We start from the raw sequence: 21,002 nt of genomic DNA on the forward strand, positions 1-21,002 counted from the left end.
CTGTGTGTGTTACACAGAAAAGCTTTTTCCAGCAATGATTTACCTTCTAGTCAAGTTAGCGTTCTGTTGGACAAAGAGCAGTTTGCTTGTCACAGAAAAGCATGCTTACTGCAGCAATCCACCTCCCAGTCACTGTCTACAGTGGTCTATAATAGAGAGGATCAGAGAAAAGTGTGTTGCACAGAAGAACAGCAGTGATTCATCTCAAGCACAAATCCTGGCTAGAAGCACTGATAGGGAAGGAAGTGAGAATTTTGGCTGTAGTACACAGCGACTGTGTGCTGCAGCACTGGTGTCTACTGCTGGTGTCTTTCACAAAAACTTTAAGCGTACTGTAGCGCATTTTTCTGCCCTCATAAGTGCATACCACATACGTAGATCAAAGTGATGTTCCTTTTTTCCTGATAGTCTCAAGGGCCTAGATATTGTGAAAGGGCAGCCAAAAGTACTCACTAGCTGGTGTTGTACACAAAAACTTTTTTAAGCATACTGTAGCGCATTTTTCTGCACTCAGAAGTGCATACCACATAGATACATCAAAGTGTTGTACTATTTTGTTCCTGAAAAAGTCTTAAGGGCCTAGATACTGTAAAAGGCCAGCCAAAAGTACACACCTGCTGCTGTTCTTGACAAATACTGTATTAAGCATAGTGAAGCATATTGTACTGCCCTCATACGCACTAAGTATGTAAGGCAGAGAAGTGCCAGGACGTGGCAGAGGCCGAAATTCATCAGGCGCAGGCAGAGGTCGCAGCAGACTAGGGGCGAGTGGCAGCAGGAGTTGCAGCGAGAGGCCTGATGTATCAGCTAGAGGTCGTGTCTCGACCAGCAACCCATCTGCCGTCATTGGTTAACATGGTCATCCACTTCATCACAAGTGACATCTGATACCCCCAGTCAACATTCGGTGGGTTCCTCAGACACATCCCTCTGCTGTCCCCCCCCCCCCCTACAGAAGTATCTCATGCTGTGGGTTCAGCTTCACTATTCAGTGAGGACGATCTAATAGAGGACAGTCAGCAGCTACAGCCCTGCCAAGAAGTGGAGGAGACATCCGCTGCTTCCTCAGCTAGGTGGGCAAGTACTGATGAGGGGAGTGACGTGGGAGGTGGTGTTGCCAGCGTTCAGTGTCCTGAAGCAGACACTGTTGAGGAACCTGAGGAGGACATCAGTGACGTGCAGACACTTGTTGATGACGATGAAGCCGATCGCAATTGGGAGCTGGGTGCAGAAGGGGCTTCATCATCATCAGGAGAAGAGAGTTGCCGGTTGCCCGTGAGGCAGCAGCTAAGCCCGGAAGGTGGTAGCATGGTTGGCAGTCAGCATGGTGGCAGAAGTGGAAATTCTGGACCCAAACGTGCCCGAGGGAGACCACCTGCTTCGCCGCAGCCTACCTTCCCGGGAGGTAGGTGAACAGGGGATCCTGGAGACGGCAGCAGTAGCAGTCAATAAGTGTGGACTGTTGGTAGGAAAACATGCTACTCGGCAGTGTGGCAATTTTTCATCAAGCATCTGGAGGAGGTTAACACAGCTACATGCAAGATGTGTCGACAGAAGGTGAAGCGTGGCCAGTGTCCCAATGTTGGCACCACGGCCCTGCATCAGCATATGCTGCGCCACCATAAAGCGGCCTGGGAGAACTGTGGCTCCGATGTGGTGGTCCAGCTTGCTGCATCACCCAGTGGCATGCTACTCCCTCTTTCAGCCAGCCAAGGCTCCACCACCTCAGCCGAAGGGAGCTGTGTGTCATACGCTCCTTCTGTCGCTCCAGATGCTCATGCTCCTCCTACTTTTAGGCAGTCCTTCTGCAAGCAATCCATCGGCAAAGCCATGTCCAAGGGACAAAAGTGTGCGCCCACTCATCCAACGGCGCAGAAGCTAAAATGTGCTCCTGTCCAAGTTGCTGGTGCTGCAGTCCCTCCCTTTTCAAGTGGCGGACTAGAAGTGGTGGAAATGAAGGTGGGCCAGTCCTTGAGCCTGTCGGTGTGTACCAAAGTGCACAGCAGCGCCGACGTCTGGAGCTGTAACTATGGTCAGGCACAATACATGTCCTTTATGGCCCACTGGGTGAATGTGGTTCCTGCACAGCCCCAACCCCAACTTGGACAGGTCACGCCGCTTCCTCCTACGCGCTCTCAGGCCATTGGTTCTGTAACAGTGTGCAACTCTGCCTCCTCCTCATCCTCCACTGAACAGACAAGTCTCAGTGCCCCTTCAGCATACCATGTGTACAGGGCACAGAGGTGTCACGCTGTTCTTCACATAGTTTGCCTTGGCAAAAAGAGTCACACAGGGGAGGAACTGCTAAAAGTCATTCATAAAGAAATCAGAGCAGGCTTACTCTACAAAAACTGGAAATGGGAACCATGGTGACTGACAGCAGGAAGAACATCTTGTCTGTGCTGCGACAAGGAATGCTGAGCCATGCGCCCTGCATTGCACACGTGTTCAATCTTGTTGTTAAGTGGTTTCTGAAGTGTTCCCCCATTTGCAAGATATCCGAACAAAGGGAATGAAACTTTGCATGTACTTCAGTCACTCATACACCGCAAAGCACACCCTCCTTGAGCTGCAGCATCAGCACGGTATCCCCCAACATAGTCGGATTTGCAACGTTGCCGCATATTGGAATTCCACCCTCCATATGTTGGACAGACAAATGAACAGAGAAAAGCCATCACCGATTTCTTGATGATTCAAGCCGATAGGGGGACTCCGCTGTGTAACTTCAATGTCAACCAGTGGCAGCTCATATGTGACACCTACCGTTTGCTCAGGCCCCTTGAGGAAGCCACATTATAAGTCAGTCGCCAGGATTACAGGATGAATGACGTCATTCCACTGCTTCACTTTCTACAACACGTGTTGGAAACAATGGCTGGTCAGGGCACTGGAGACGTGGCACCTACATCTCACGGCAACATGAGCCCTGTGGGGGCTGAACTGGAGGAGGAGGGGGAGGGGCACAGTGGAGCACAGTTTAGGTTCCGCGAAATGGGCGGTTTTTCTAGTCATCTGACAGGAGAGAAGGAGTAGCCAGAGGAGCTAGAGGGTTATGAGGAAGGCGAGACAGAGGACCCAGACACACCGTGGCAGTATGCAGTGGAGATGGAGGCAGGGATTCCCACTGAGTCACTTGCATAAATAACACGATGCAGGCTCACTTGCTTGCATAGTGACCGCCTAATTGTCACCATTCGGCAGGACTACTGATGCTGCTGCTGCCACCTCAAGCCTGTCTCATTCTGCCACCATATGTTTTCCTCATGCTGCCACCAAATCCACACTGTGTCATTCAGCCACTATATGTTCTCCTCATGCCGCCGCCACCTCCACGTTGTGTCATTCAGCCACTTTATGTTTTACTCATGCTGTCGCCAACTCCAGGCTGTGCCATTCAGCCACTATATGGTCTCCTCATGCCTCCACCACCTCCACGCTGTGTCATTCAGCCACTATATGTTCTACTCATGCTGACACCAACTTCAGGCTGTGTAATTCAGCCACTATATGTTCTCCTCATGCTGCCGCCACCTCCACGCCGTGCCATTCAGCCACTATATGTTCTTCTCATTCTGCCGCCAGCTCCAGGCTGTGTCATTCAGTCACTATATGTTCTACTCATGCTGCCGCCAACTCCAGGCTGTGTCATTCAGCCACTATATGTTCTACTCATGCTGCTGCCAACTACAGGCTGTGTCATTCAGCCACTATATGTTTTACTCATGCTGCCGCCAACTTCAGGCTGTGTCAGTCAGCCACTATATGGTTTACTGATGCTCCTGGGCCTGGGACATTAACTAAAAATGTTTATGGTAGCACTAGCTACCATAAATCTTCAATTTGAATTTGAAAATTAATCTTGTAATCTTAGGGATTGGGAGGCCCTATTGTCTCCTCATGCTGCTGCCAACTCCAGGCTGTGTCATTCAGCCACTATATGGTCTCCTCTTACTGCCACCAATTCCAGGCTGTGTCATTCTGCCAGATTATGGTCTCCTCATACTGCTGCCACTTCTAGGATCTGTCATAGTGCCACTATGTGACTCCTTGTTAGATTGGGTTTTGTGGTCATACAGTATTAGTTCAAAGTAAACGCCGGGACATTAAACTTGGTAATCTAAATAAATCTTTTAAAAAATTCAAAAAAATGTATGTAATCTCTTAAAGACTGAGGCCCTATGATCGTCGACGTCATATTACCTGTGGAATTATCACAAGAATCCAATGAAACAGTGTAAGGTGGTGGATCACGGCAGGTGGTGGATCCGCTGGGCCTGTGTGGATGATGACGTTAGCCGTGCCAGGGAGCGGAGTCTAAGGTGCCACTGGTTTTCACCAGAGCCCACCGCAAAGCAGGATGGTCTTGCTGAGGCAGGCGGCACCCAGGTCGCTACCCCTGGCATGATTCGTCCACACAGGTTGCTAGGATGAAGCGTGTTAAAGAAGGATAAAGAGAAGACATGGTCAGGATAGCTGAAGGTCAGGGCAGGCGGCACAGTATCAGGGTCAGGTCATGGAACAAGGATCAGGTGCACAGATAAACAGGAACACAGTAGCTTTCTCTCAGGCACTAGGGCAACAAAGATCCGGCAACAGGCAGGAGGAGGTGCACACACTTATAGGGAAGGAACAGATGAAGACACTAATTAGGGCGTACTGGCCCTTTAAATCACAGAGCTCCAGCGCATGCATGCCCTAGGATGAGGGGGCACGCACACCGGGACTGAGAACACTGAAGACCAGGGAGGTGAGTGACGGGCTAGAACTCGCATGTGGGCGAGTCCTGCGATGCGAATCCAAGCCCTGCCAACATCAGAGGAGAACGCTCACGGCCAGCGTGTCTGGCCGGAGTGCAGACATTACAAACAGCTTAAAGCGATAACAATGAACCTTAACTGATTAAATGAAACATTTGCACTTTCACAGTCGGGGGCGCTGAGAGGCAGGGGCTGGAACAGGTGGTATCTCACCCGGCGGAGGACCGCCAGCTCGATGTTCACCAGAATGGGTAACCAAAATTTTTTTATAAATTCAAATTAAATTCAATAAAAGTTACGTTAAAATCTGCCACATCCAGATGCTCTGTGGCAGTGATTCTAATAGCGATGCCTGTAGTCTGCATGTCATCCTGAATAACAGTATTATTTCACTAACACAGCACACTCCCTATGCGTGTTAGGACAAGGCAAAGTGTTCTACACCTCTATTGAGCCTCTCTGTAAGCCAGAAATAGCTGTTTTTAATAGCAATTGACTGCAAATAAATTCAATCCGAACTTAATTTTTTCGGAAAATTCAGCGAATCACCCGAATCGAATTATTCAGAAATTCGCTCATCTCTAGTTAATATCTTTAGCTGTTTGGAAGTGATTCTGAAACATACACACACATAAACACATTGGCCCTGATTTACTATTGTAAACCCGACCTGTTTTGTTGGGTCTTTGCCAGAATTTGCGCCAGGGGCCCCGACATTTTACAAAAATTCCAACGTATTTGCTAAGATTTCCATAGAAAATGTGGTGGATTTTTGCTGAGAAAAACCCTACAGCTCAGAGCATGTGTAGAAAAAAAAAACGTAGGGAAAAGTGCAAAATGTAGAGAAACCTTAGTAAATACCATGGAAAAATACTTGTAGGGAATTAAAAGCCACAAAGAAAACTACACTCCACTCTTAGTAAATCAGGGCATCAGGGCCAATTATATATATATATATATATATATATATATATATATATATATGTATATATATACTGTATTATTAACAACAGGGTTACAGTTTGTTACACTCACTGTGGTAGTACTATAGGTTACCTATTTCATCCCTATTTTTTGCTTGTGGATTTGTTAATTGATTTCTGTGTATGTCAAAAGGTCTATTACAAACATTTCATTATGGAAATGCGTGGAGGAGACCGTATGTGGCTGTCCAAATTGGATCAAGTTTTAAAAGAGGAATCGGCATCAAGTGATTTTAATGGTCAGAGAAATTGTGTTGTTTTTTTTTTACAGAAACATTTTATTAATCTTCATCATAAACATCTCAAAACATGGCGAAACAAGTTGTTTTTAGAAAATTATATAAGAAGAGGTCTGATCCCTCGTGGTCTCCAGGTGCAAGTGTTCCCTTCCTTTCTGGTTGAGGATGCGGCTTTTGTGTCATCATGGGGGGATGCATGTACATCAGCGTGGAATTACTGGTGAAGTTGAATATGGACTCTCTTTCACAGATTGAGAATGAAATAGAACAGACACAATCATTATTTAACTGAGGATTTGGAAACTTTTAATAAAAAACATGGAAAAGCAATTTGAAAAATGGGAGAAGGATATCTCAGAAAGTAAAAGCAAGAAACTGTTGAGAGACTTGAATGATGTTCATACCAATCGTGTATACAGATGGTGTCGTCCCCCTATAGAGGGAGGGAGGAGGAGATCCGACTCTGCCTCATCCATATCCTATTCTAGGGAGTATGGAGAATTCAGATTCAACCCACAAAATCGTCGCAATAGAAGGAAGAAGGACGACATGCGACAAAATGCCCAAAGACGACCGGAGAATGATGACCAGATGCATGCATCCAGGGCCGCCATCAGGAACTTCGGGGCCCCATACAGCCATAGTGTCTGGGCCCCCCTTAGGCTGGATTCACACAAGCGAAAAATGTACAGAATGTCTGCACGAAAAACAGGTGCAGACATTTCGCACATATGACCAACCGGCAGCTGCTAGGACTGCTCGGAAATGCGGCAATACATTTCCTTGCAAAAACATGGAAGATGTTCAATGATTTTGCGGATGCCGAAATCAGGAATTTTGCACCAGACACATCTGCCGTATAATTTCTGCCATCTGCACAGGGCAGCAAAATCCCATTTGTGCAGCATTACAAGTCAAAATATGGCCAGACTTTGGCATTTAAATGGAGAAAAAAGTTTTTTTTTTTTATCAACTTTTATTCAATCTTTGACAGTAGGGGTCTGGCTTCTGAGACCCCACTGATCATCAGAACACAGGAACAAAATAGTTTTCAGTCAAAATGCTATGTGTGAACATAGACTCATAGGGAAAAGTCCAGCAATGGTGTCTTGCACTATGAACCTACAAAAAAGCTCAAATGTAATATCCCAGAAAAAATGTTCCCTAACAAATCTTGGATATATATACAGGCACATTTAAATATGGAATATATTATATATATATATGCAAGGGCGGATTAACTACTATACACCAAAATGTTCACCAAACCTGGACCCCCAACCCCTCATCACATCACACTAGACCAGTATAATAACACCAACATCAAGATTAATACCACTACACAAAAGACATACAATACTGCCAATGTAATTATGATACATTACTACCACACGGTGACCGAATAATGTCACCATATACTAATACTGAATAAACCCAGTATCAAGACCAAAATTACCAATGATATACAGGAGCGCATCCGCAGCGTATTTGATGCCACGGATGCGCAGCACGCACAGAGTTACGGCACAGCGAGCTCCCTGCTGCTGCCATAGCTCTGTGTATCAGCTCATGACTGCCATGACAAGGGAGCCCATCACTTCTGGGTCTTCAGGAGACTAGGAAAGCTTGGTGACTGACAGTACACTGTGCAGGGCTCACAGTACTCCCCCAACTTTATAAACTGCCTGTCACTCAGCTTTACCAGTCTCCTTAAAGTTCCCTTCCCTATCCCTTTAGCCACCGATAGATTTATTTGTGAAAATGGTCAGCAATGAGTCATTTCCACATTTTATTTCACATGACAATCTAACTGAGGAACAACGCCATAATAGCCTAAAAAAATTAACTAATCTACCTGATGTGATTTTCAAACAGGCAGATAAAGGCGGTAACATCGTAGTCTGGCCAAGAAAAATGTACGAAGCAGAGGTGAATCGACAATCCTTCTTGCTACAAAAAACTCACATTTAACTCCTTGTCCAGTTTTCAGATTGCTTTGAATACTATTTTGGATGCTGCAGTCACTTCAACTATTTCACGTAATTTGGCGGACGCACTACGCGTTCCCCATCCTATGGTTTCCAAATGATATCTCTTGCCGAAGATTCATAAAAGTCAAGTCAAACCACCCGGAAGACCTATTATCACTGGCACAGGTAATCTAACTGAAAAAGTGGCTAAATTTATTGACTGTAAACTCAATCCTTTGGTGGAAAGCCTACCTTCCTTTGTAAAGGATCATACCACCGACCTGATACGTTGGGTGGATGGCATCCATTTGGATCCGGGAACACTATTAGTGGCCCTGGATGTGGAATTCTTATACACTAGTATCAAACATCAAGATGGTTTGGCTGCAGTATGTTTTTTGTTTTTTTTCAACTCCAGTAATCACTTATCATCAATGGGTTCTTTCATTTTGGAACTTCTGAAATTTACACTATCCCACAACTTTTTTTGATTTAATGGGTCCCTCTACCTGAAGCTCCGGGGAACAGCTATTGTGCACCCTCGTATGCTTGTCTCTTCCTGGGGCTGTGGGAGAGGGAGCTATTCTTGTCAGGTCTTGGGGATGTCGCAATTGACCGTGTTTTGACTCATGATCTGACAGGGTGATTCTGTCCAACTATCCCAATTTGTCTCTTCCCTTAAGGTAACCTATACTTACCATGCAAATCAAATTGAATTTCTGGATGTTCTTTTACAGCAGGACGAGCATGGTTACATTCAAACTGGCGTTTTTGGAAAATCTACTTCAGTCAATTCCTATCTACATGCCACATCTTCACATCCGGAGCATACCATCAAAGCAATTCCTTATAGCCAATATCTTCGGATGAGATGCATCTGTTCCTCTGAGAATACCTTTAAACGGCAGGCCGATGACTTGCGACTGAGATTTCATAACAGGGGATACAGTAACTGTACTTTAAAAAGGGCTTACAACAAAGCGAGAGGTATCCCACGTCAGCAACTAGTACAACCTTCACGAAGACAGATGGATAATGACAAGATACGATTTGTGACAACTTACCATTCATATTGGAATCGCTTGAGATCATGTTTTGAGAAATACTGGCCAATCCTTTCCACTGATCCTATTTTAAAACATTATGATCATCCATTACCGCCAGACGAGCTATAAATTTGGGTGATCTTTTAGTAAAAAGTGAATATCGAACCACAAGCCCTATCAGGAACTATTTTGGATTAAGTGGGTTAAGAAATGGATGAATACCTCATGGTAGCATGCCCTAAAATACAGAGATCAATGGATTTTGTAGACTCACAAGGGTCGAAAACGTATCTGAGTAAACATCACATCTCCTGTTCTACTCGATATGTGGTAAATTATACCACATGTCCTTGCCCTAAGATTTACGTGGGACTGACTACACGCCCGTTGAAAATATGGGTTCGTGAGTATGTTCAGGACATCAAACTAGCCAACACAACAGTTGAGATTGGCGATTTGAAACCGATACCATGCCTTTTTAAATTACAACATGGATGTGATCCGAGTGTACTGATGGTTCGAGGTATTGATTGTATCTGTCCCGGTATACATGAAGAGGATCTTGGCAAATGGTTGGCCCAACGAGAATGTCAATGGATTTGGAGGTTGAAGTCTACTCAACCTTGGGGCCTGAATGAGGTACTTCGTTTTGCACCATTCCTCTGATCATGGGAACCTAGTGTGTAATTCATTTGTTCCAGGTTTTGTTTTTACCAAAAATTTTATTCATTTTAATCTCATTTTTTTATTTTGCCTTTTCCATAGGATATCATTTTGCCTGGTATATATTTATCTTACTTGGACATCTACCATATTCAAATTGAGTGGATATATATGCATCTAACTACAGTAATTGGTCGGCCCTTCATGTTCCATTGCTTTTTCTTCTCTTATATCCTTCACTTCGCCCCCGTCCTTTACATCTTTACATAATATTTTGTTATATGTCATATATAATAATATCTACCGGTAATTACTGTTCTGCTCTTGGTTATATTCTCAAGTTGGTTGTATGGTCTCAGCATGTCTGGGTTGGGGGGGTGATGATAGAGTGGCCATTACGGCTGGCATATTGGATATGGGGCGGTCATATCCTTTTATTATTATTATTGATGTCACAAATCATACATTATGATGCCACTTGCCCACTTTATATGATTTTCGGATGATCAGACATAGGTTTTTTGTAGTGGGTAATTCAATACACTACATGATGACCATCTTGATATAGTGATCTTCATCATATATTAGTTGCACATTTAGTATGATGACCATGTATTTTCTATATAATGATCATCATTAAAATAGTTTGTAGTGCTTTTTTTTAAGTTTCCTTTCACTATATATATGGCCATAATATTTTTGCCTTGTACATTGTTTGTCACTGTTATGTATTTGCCAATTATTTATTGGCATACTTCACTACTTGGGAGCACGGTGGTCATAATCTCATTTAGTCACTAATTTGCTTGGCACAGTTAATTTATTACATGGCTCACAATGTGTCACATATATGGATGGTATTGTACATTATTTATTCATTATTTATGCATATATATTGGCACTTTCAATGAGTTTGAATAGTTCCCTTTTTCCATATAAATGCACACATTGGTAATGGATTTTATCATTACCCTTACATTATTTATTGGGTTTATAATTAGTGTTCACCATATTGTGGGACACTTTGGTGTTTTCCTTTGTACACATATTTAACAATGTATCTACAGATTGTGAGCCTGGCACAGTTTATTTTAATTACAATTATATTATATGTAGTGGTGTTATGGCACGTCATAACTGATTTCAATCGGTAATTTATATCACACATATCTCTTTTTTATGGCAATGGCATATATGTATGTACAGAATAATAATTGTTATTCTATGTTGTTAATTTAGATAACACTATGTTTAGTTGCTCAGATACTCTGTATACATTTTAGTAGACAATGTTATTTAACATTATAATGTAATTTTCTAATTATACCACTAGGTGTCAGTGTCTCATCTATCAGGATAGGAGATTTCTCCTTACTGACCATGTCGCCATGTGTGCATGCGCTGACGACCTTTGCCCCGGCATCCCAGGCGGTCGCGTCACTATGTGGTATGTGTCACGTGACTTTGCGCGTGATGCAATCACATGACGCGGGGTCTTCCGGGGACTGCGGCAGTTGCTGGAGTAGGCGTACATGCGCCATTACACTGGGCCACATGGCGAGACAGGTGGGACAGATCATGTATATTATGCGAAGTGATTATATATATATATATATATATATATATATATATATATACATATATAAATATATATATATATAAGAAGGTTGGGGTTATGCCACTCCCAGAAGAAGGCATATGTGCCGAAACAGACGTTGTAGTGTGGGTGCCCCCCGCTGTTTTACTATTGTATGTAACATTATGTTGCAAAACCGTCCTATTATGGATATACATTATATAATGTAGGTTTTATGGTGACACACTGTTCTGTTACTAGTACTATAAGTGCAATATAATTGTCATGTCTGTATTGGCCTGTGTTCACACACAGCCTATTGGTTTTGCTGTGTGTGAACAGTTTTATGTTTCCTGGTCAGGGAATAGTTAATTTCTCTGGCTCTTTCAGCCTCAGCCTCTGTCAGCCAATAGCCTTTAGGGTGTCTATTTAATGTCAGCCTAGCCTGATTATCTTCATTATATTCTGACTTACTGCTATGCTGGACATGCTGCTAATGGAGGCTTTGGGTGATACTCTTCTTATTTGAGCTTTTAATCCACTATCTCTGTTTTAGCATGCACCTTGTATTTTCTGGTTTTAGCCATGTTATGTGGCATGCTCTTAGTAGATTTTAAGCTGTGTTTGTTTAGTTGGTTTTAGGATTTATTCATCCTTTCTGCTATGTGTCTGTTCACACTGTTTTTTCTTGTATTCGTTTATGTGAAGTTCTGTGTTTTATATTTCTGTTTTCCTACTGGGCCAGCATCTTGACCTCGGAGTGTGCCGCTGGCCAGTAGTCTATTTGGATTTATTATTAATGGCTACTCCTATAGTGGAGTGTCCACTTTGTGTGTTCAGTGTGAACAGTGTCCTATGTTAGGCATCCCTATTTCTGCTCCACGGGGACAATCCTGTCTACTGGAGGTTTCCTGAGGGATTGCGATTTCTGTCTTGTGTTCAGTGTGAACAGTGTTCTATAAATATATCCTGTGTATCCTATTCCTGTCCATGGGGACTTTGTGTCTACTGGAGGTTTTGCATAGGGAATGTGAATATTCCTGATTAGCGATAGATCCCTGTTTCTGAACCATGGGGACTTTGTGTCTTCTGGATGTTCTGGGGATTATGCTATATTCCTGTCTGTTCCTAAAGTCTGTTGACTTATCCGTTTTCCTATCTGTTCTTTTGAACTCTATGTTTATTAGTTCTTGATTTCAGATCTTTGGAGTTCTGTACATGACTACTGATCTATAATGTCCTCTGTTCACTACCACAGATCTATTGTGTCCTCTGTTCATGACCACTGAGTCCTCTGTTCATGTCCGATTATCTATAGTGTCCTTTGTTCATGTCCGCTGATAGTGTCCTCTGTGCTGCTCTCTGATCTGTGTCCTCTGAACTGAATATATTATAGAAATGTATGTTCCTGTTAGGTTCCTGGTTTGTGACTGACTATTTCTTAGTATGTGTTTTTATTAGATCAGGGAGGGACTGGCACCCAGTTGTCGATCCCCCAGTTAGGGTGGATGGGCAAGTAGGCAGTCAGGGTCAGTTTAGGGCTCACTCTCCCTGTCCCCCAGTCGGTCCCTAACAATAATAATCTTTTATTATTAGTCACCAGGCACTATCATATATGTTACCAGCATTACCAATATTATATGTGCAATAAGTGTTTGTTGCTGTCATTGATTATATACCATTACTCTTGCTATCAAGGGCTTACCCTCCTTGTTTATCTTGCTGCTAGATTCCTCTGTGTACATCATATACTTACATTTTAGTCTATCTAGACATGTGATTTTCTAATAAAGTATAATTATTAATTTTCTACAAATGACTCCAGTGTTTCTTATTTTTCATGTCCTGGTTATCTAACAGATAGAGTCTGTATAGGATTCAAATTCTTAAGGCTAAAAAACCCATAAATAGATCCCATCTGCTATACAGAATAACACCTTCTGTACTCACACCGCACAATTAGCTCATCTCACTCATGCTGTACTATGCGTCTTTATAGCAGACAAGGTTTAAATATAGAAAACATTACAAAAAATACTCACCATCAGTGCTGTAGTCATCCACCAAAATGATCTCTTGTATTAAATTTGGAGGGCTTCGGATTAAAACACTGAGAGAGAAAGGAAATAATAAGCTTGTGAAATATGTAGCTTATCAGAGGACTCTATGTTATAAATGTCTGTTATGTTTAGGTTTTGAAAACCCAATAAAAAGATTGTAAAACAGAGGATACACAGAGAGTCTATATTGTGTCATACACATACAAGCACACGGTATCAGACTGAGGTGCCAAGGGCCCACCAGTGGAAATCATTATTTGCCCCCCCCCCCCAATTACAGTTATACATAAAATATTACCTGTTCACTTTTTTTGTCTCATGTTCATAATACGCATGCTCTTACAATCAAATGGCACAGTGACAATGACCATGCAATCACCATGAGGTACGGTAATAGTAAGCCTGCACTTACTGTCTAAGCTATTTATGGCACTGTTATGTCAAGGTCTGTCAAGGGGTTAACTCCCAAAAAATGTTTTCCTCTTTTAGGAGCCATTTGTCAGGGGCAAATAAGGGCTTCTTTTTTTGATGGACCAAATGTACATTTAAAAAGCATCTCTCAATTTACCATACAATGTATTGTGGAACTTATGTATTAGAGTACTCTTAGGTGAAGAAGATGCCTACAGCATGAAGCTGCAAGGCCGTTTGGGAAGTGTGCCTGGCGTTAAAGGGGTACTCCACTGGAATTTTTTTTTAAATCAACTGGTGTCAGAAAGTTAAATAGATTTGTAAATCACTTCTATTAAAAAATCCTTCCAGTACTTATCAGCTACTATATGCTCCACTATATGCTCCACAGGAAGTTCTTTTCTTTTTGAATTACCTTTCTGTCTGACCACAGTGCTCTCTGCTGACACCTCTGTCCATTTTAGGAAATGTCCAGAGCTGGAGAAATTTGCTATGGATATTTGCTCCTACTCTGGACAATTACTAAAATGGACAGAGGTGTCAGCAGAGAGAACTGGTCAGACAGAAAGGAAATTCAAATAGAAAAGAACTTCCTGTGGAGCATATAGCAGCTGATAAGTACTGGAAGGATTAAGATTTTTCAATAGAAGCAATTTACAAATCTGTTTATGGTGTTCTTTCTGGCACCAGTTGATTTAACAAAATTGTTTTTCCAATGGAGTGCCCCTTTAATGTGAATTTGGAAGAACTGCCCAGGTAAGAAGAAGATTGGCCAGCAAGACAACTTCACATTTCTAATTTTTTTATTTTAAATCTTCCCACTTGCGCAGTCAGTGTTATCACTGTTGTAACTTATAACTATACACAATGTCATAGTGTGTGATGATTCTGAGGATGTGGAATCACTGTGGGTAGAATTACAAAAGGAGGGAAATACTGAAAAAATAATATTTGGTGTAATCTACAGACCCCCTAATATCACTGTAGAGATAGAAGGTCGGCTGCATAAACAAATAGAGAGGGCCGCCCGGGCAGGTACAGTGGTAATAATGGGAGATTTTAACTATCCAGACATAGATTGGGGTCGGGGGTTGGCGAAAACTTCAAAGGGGCGACAATTCCTAAATTTATTGCAGGATAATTTTATGGGCCAGTTTGTGGAGGACCCAACAAGAAGTGATGCCTTGTTGGATCTGATCATTTCCAACAACGCAGAGCTCGTGGTAATGTAACTGTGGGGGAAAACCTTGGTAATAGCGACCACAATATAGTTACTTTTGACTTAAAATGTAGAAAACAAAGACAGGCGGAGAAGGCAAAAACATATAACTTTAAAAAGGCAAATTTCCCTGGGCTGAGAGCTGCACTACAGGACATAGACTGGGGGGAGGTGTTCTCATATACTGATACAGAAGGTAAATGGGACATCTTTAAATCAACTCTAAATAACTATACAGCTAAATATATACCAAAGGGGAACAAATATAAACGATTAAAACTAAATCCTACATGGCTGACAAATGATGTTAAAAGAGCAATAAACAACAAAAAAATTGCCTTAAAAAAATACAAATCTGAGGGGTCAGCTATAACATTTAAACAGTACAAGGAGCTTAATAAAATCTGTAAAAATGTAATAAAAACAGCAAAAATTCAAAATGAGAGACAGGTGGCCAAAGAAAGCAAAACTAATCCTAAATATTTTTTTAGATATATAAATACAAAAAAACCAAGGACAGAGCATGTAGGACCCCTTAATAATGATAATGGGGAGGTTGTCACGGGCGATCAAGAGAAGGCAGAGCTACTGAATGGGTTCTTTAGTTCTGTATACACTATGGAAGAAGGAGCTGACATTGGCCAGGTCAGTGTTGGTAACACATCATGTAATGTACTGAACTGGCTTAATGTAGAGATGGTAAAAGATAAGTTAGGTAAAGTAAATGTAAGCAAATCTCCAGGACCGGATGGACTACACCCAAGAGTTCTTAGAGAGGTAAGTTCAGTAATATCTGTACCCTTGTTCACGATATTTAGAGATTCTCTGGTGTCTGGTATTGTGCCAAGGGACTGGCGCAAGGCTAATGTGGTACCAATCTTCAAGAAGGGCTCAAGGTCTTCCCCAGGAAATTATAGACCGGTAAGTTTAACGTGCATTGTGGGTAAATTGTTTGAAGGACTTATAAGGGACTACATACAGGAATACATAGGGTATAATAGTATTATAAGTGATAGCCAGCATGGGTTTACTAAGGATAGAAGTTGTCAAACCAATCTAATTTGCTTTTATGAAGAGGTGAATAGAAGCCTTGACAGAGGAATGGCTGTGGATATAGTGTTTCTGGATTTTGCTAAAGCATTTGATACTGTCCCTCATAGACGTCTGACAGGTAAGTTAAGGTCTTTGGGTTTGGAAACTTTAGTTTGTAACTGGATTGAACACTGGCTCATGGATCGTACCCAGAGAGTGGTGGTCAATGATTCGTACTCTGATTGGTCCCCGGTTATTAGTGGTGTACCCCAAGGTTCAGTACTGGGCCCGCTGTTGCTTAATTAATTTATCAATGATATAGAGGATGGTATTAACAGTTTTGGGCACCAGTCCATAAAAGGGACACTATGTTGCTGGAAAGGGTGCAGAGATGCACGACTAAACTAATATGGGGCATGGAACATCTTAGCTATGAGGAGCGATGAAAGGAGTTACAATTGTTTAGTCTTGAGAAGAGACGTTTAAGGGGGGGATATGATAAATGTATATAAGTATATTAATGGCCCATACAAAACATATGGAGAAAAACTGTTCCAGGTTAAACCCCCCCAAAGGACGAGGGGGCACTCCCTCCGTCTGGAGAAGAAAAGGTTTAGTCTCAAGGGGCGATACGCTTTCTTTACCATAAGAACTGTGAATTTATGGAACAGTCTACCACAGGAACTAGTAACAGCAGGAATGATTAATAATTTTAAAACAGGGTTAGATACATTCCTGGAACAAAATAACATTAATGCTTATGCAGAAATATAAAATCCCATCCCTTCCCCCAATATCCCACCACACCCCTACCCCTTAATTCCCTGGTTGAACTTGATGGACGTATGTCTTTTTTCGACCGTACTAACTATGTAACTATGTAACAACAGGTTGCCAACTCAAATTATTATTATTCTTTTTTTCATAGAGATGTGTTCTTTTGCAACCATAGTTTCTCCTTTTCCTGAATACATTAAACATTTTAATGAATGAACAACAACTAATTTATTTGCAGATAGTCTAATTTAACCCCTTAACGACCACGGATTTAAATGTAAGTCCTAGTACCAGAACGTACATTTCCGTCCTGTTTATGACTGCGAGCATCGGAGTGGTGCTCCCATCATACACGGCAGGTTCCGGCTGCTATCAGCAGCCGGGGACCCGCCAGTAATGGCAGACCTCCGCGATCGCGCGGATGTCTGCCATTAACCCCTCAGATGCCGTGATGCCGATCAGTACAGATCATGGCATCTGCGGCAATGCGCATGTTAAAATAGATGATTTTATCGCCCACAGCGCTGCCGCGGCGATCCGATCATCTGTAATGGCGCCCTCATCTGCCTCCATCCGTCTCCCGGCGTCTCCTGCTCTGGTCTGAGATCGAGCAGACCAGAGCAGAAGATCACAGATAACTATGCATAGCACTAAGCAGTATTAGCAATCAAATTATTGCTATAGATAGTCCCCCTATGGGGATATAAAAAGTGTAAAAAATGTAAAAAAATTAATTGAAAAATGTAAAAATAAAAAGTAAAAAAAAGTGAGAAATCTCCTCCCCCCAATAAAAAAAAGTAAGTTTTTAAAATAAACATATTTGATATTGCCGCGTGCGTAAATGTCCAAACTATCAAAATGTTAATGATCCCTTACGGTAACCGGCGTAAACGTAAAAAATAAAAATTAAAAGTCCAAAAATGCTGCTTTTTTGTCATATTTTATTCCAAAAAAAATTATTAAAAACACCTCTAAAATTTGTATATATATACAAATGTGGTATCAATAAAAGTACAGATGATGGCGCACAAAATGAGCCCTCATACCGCCCTATATACAGAAAAATGAAAAAGTTATAGGTGTTCAAAATAGAGCAATTTTAGATTACTGATTTTGTACAAAAAGTTTTAGATTTTTTTTTAAGCGGTACAAAAAATATAAAAGTATCTAGCCATGGGTATCATTTAAATCATGTTGACCCACATAATAAAGAACACGTGTAATTTTATCGTAAAGTGTACAGTGTGAAAACTAAACCCTCCAATATGTGCAAAATTGTGGTTTTCATTTAAATTTCATCCCCCCAAAAAAATATTTTTTTGGGTTCGCCGTACATTTTATGGTAAAATGAGAGGTTTCAGTACAAAGTACAATTGGTCATGCAAAAAACAAGCCCTTATATGGGTCTGTAGATGGAAACATAAGAGAGTTATGGATTTTTGAAGGTGAGGAGGAAAAAACGAAAAACGCAAAAATAAAATTGGTCTGGTCCTGATGTTATGGGTCTACAACTCCTATGCAAAGCCATTTCCAAAGAAACAGAATACACTTTGATCCTGTAGTCAGCTTATTCCCTTTGTTTGAATATTTAGTGTGCAATACAGTCATGGTCATAAATGTTGGCACCCCTGAAATTTTTCAAGAAAATTAAGTATTTCTCACAGAAAATGATTGCAGTAACACATGTTTTGCTATACATAGAGATGAGCAAATCAAAGATGACGAACCCGAATTCTTTACGAAATTAATTAAATATTTGATGCGCAACGAATGCGAATATCAACACTATTCTATCGCGCAAATCGCTTTATTAAACTCCATTTACTGTGTTCCAGGCTCCAGGGTGGATCCACGTGTCAGTACATGGGGCAAGGAACGCTGGGAAGGTGGGAAGGCAAGACGGGAAGGGAAGTAGGCGGGATGACCCTGAATCACATGCATGATGCAGCCAGTCACCCCTGTGATGTCACAGCCCTATATATTCGGCAGCCATTTTGCGGCTCGTCACATCATTCATTACACAGCATACAGATAGGATGGACATCGCTGTGTGTCTTACAAAGAAAAGCTCATTCCAGCAGCGTTTCACATCCTAGTCACATCAGCGTTCTGGTGGACAGAGAGCAGTGTTTTTTTCACTGAAAAGGATTTTTATGGCAGCCATTAACCTCCCAGCCACTTTCTTCAGCATTGTATTAACCCGTACAGGACCCAGGGCGTATGGATACGTCCTGTGTACTTGGGTCTTAAGGACCCAGGGTGTACCTGTACGATCAGCAGGCACCCCGCGCAAATGCCCAGGGGGGTCATCAGACAAGTGAATTCACACTTGCGATTTGCGCCAATTCCGGGTCATACGGGTCTATGGTGACCCGGAATATAAGGGGGATAGCGGTTGTCTAAGACACCCACGATCCCCCTGAAGGGATAGGAGTGAGGTGGCAGGGGTGCCACCCCTCCTATCCCTGCTATTGGTGGTCTAGAAGCGACCACCAATAGCAGATCGGGGGCGGGGGGATTAACTTTCGTTTTCCCCATTCTGCCCACCCACAATAGGCGGGGCAGGACGGGGAAATGACTGAGGACCGGCGCCGAAGATCCACTTACCCTTCGGTGGAGGCTGCGGGACGGGATCGGCTGCGGTGATCAGCGCAGGCGGCGATGTCGTGCGGCAGAAGAGGACGGCTCCCTGGATCTAGAGGGTTACAGTTGGAGGTCTACAGTTTAGAGACCACTGCACAGTGATCTCTATACTGCCCTCTAGATCTTGCAAAACTACAACTCCTAGCATGCCCACCTACAGTTTTCTGTCTGTGCATGCTGGGATTTGTAGTTTTGCAACATCTGGAGGTCCACAGTTTGGAGATCACTGTGCACTGGTCTCTAACTGTAGCCCTCCAGATGTTGCAAAACTGCAAATCCCAGCATGCCCAAACAGCTGTCTCGGCATGCTGGGAGTTGTAGTTGTGTACCTCCAGCTATTGCATAACTACATCTCCCAGCATCAGTACATGCTGGGAGTTGTAGTTTTGCAACAGCTGGAGGCACACTGGTTGTAAAATACTGAGCTAGGTAACAGAACCTAACTGAAGGTTTTCCAACCAGTGTGCCTCCAGCTGTGGCAAAAGTACAACTCCCAGCATGCACGGTCTGTCAGTACATGCTGGGAGTTGTAGTTTTGAAACAGCTGGAGGTTTGTCCCCCCATGTGAACGTACAGGGTACATTCAAAAGGCAGGTTTACAGTAAGTTTCCTGCTTCAAGTATGAGCTGCGGCATATTTTTTGCCGAAGGGCATATTTCTAGCGGGAAGCTCACTGTAAACCTCCGCCAGTGCGAATGTACCCTAAAAACACTACACTATACTACACTAACACAAAAAAGGGTAAAACACTACATAAACACCCCCTTACACTGCCCCCCACCCAGTAAAAATGAAAAACGTATTAGTTTAGCAACAGTCTAGCAACAGCTGGAGGCACCCTGTTTGGGAATCATTGGCGTAGAATACCCCTATGTCCACCCCAATGCAACCCCTAATTTAGTCCTCAAATGCGCATGACGTTCTCTCACTTCGGTGCCCTGTCGCATTTCAAGGAAACAGTTTAGGGCCACATGTGGGATATTTCTGTACTCGGGAGAAATTGCACTACAAATTTTGGGGGCTTTTTCTCCTTTTACCCCTTATGAAAAGGAAAAGTTGGGGGCTACACCAGCCTGTTAGTGTAAAAAAATTTAAAAATTTACACAAACATGCTGGTGTTAAAAGGAAAAAAAGACCCCCAAAATTTGTAACGCAATTTCTCCTGAGTACGGAAATACCCCAGATGTGGGCGTAAAATGCTCTGCGGGCGCATAACAAGGCTCAGGAGTGAGAGCGCACCATGTACATTTGAAGCTTAAATTGGTGATTTGCACAGGGGTGGCTGATTTTACAGTGGTTCTGCCATAAACGCAAAAAAAGAAATACCCACATGTGACCCCATTTTGGAAACTATACCCCTCACGGAACGTAACAAGGGGTATAGTGAGCCTGAACACCCCACAGGTGTTTAATGAAAATTCTTCAAAGTTGGATGGAAAAATGAAAAAAAAAAAATTTCACTAAAATGCTGGTGTTACCCTAAATTTTTCATTTTCTAACAGAACAATAGGAAAAAAGCCCCCCAAAATTTGCAACCCCATTTATTCTGAGTAAGAACATACCCCATATGCGGATGAAAAGTGCTCTGCTGGTGCACTACAATGCTCGGAAGAGATGGAGCGC

The 21,002-nt window shown here is 42.5% G+C and overlaps 1 protein-coding gene across 1 annotated transcript in view; it reads right to left on the minus strand.

The window, feature by feature from the left end:
- GALNT16 (polypeptide N-acetylgalactosaminyltransferase 16) overlaps nt 1–21,002 on the minus strand; it is a 250,697-nt gene that overhangs the window by 90,805 nt on the left and 138,890 nt on the right. The window contains exon 4 of the mRNA XM_056547334.1: nt 13,280–13,347. Within this exon, the coding sequence (XP_056403309.1) occupies nt 13,280–13,347 (68 nt within the window). The remainder of the gene's footprint in view (nt 1–13,279; nt 13,348–21,002) is intronic.

The sequence above is a fragment of the Hyla sarda genome, chromosome 11, assembly GCF_029499605.1.
Source record: "Hyla sarda isolate aHylSar1 chromosome 11, aHylSar1.hap1, whole genome shotgun sequence".
Lineage (NCBI taxonomy): Eukaryota > Metazoa > Chordata > Amphibia > Anura > Hylidae > Hyla > Hyla sarda.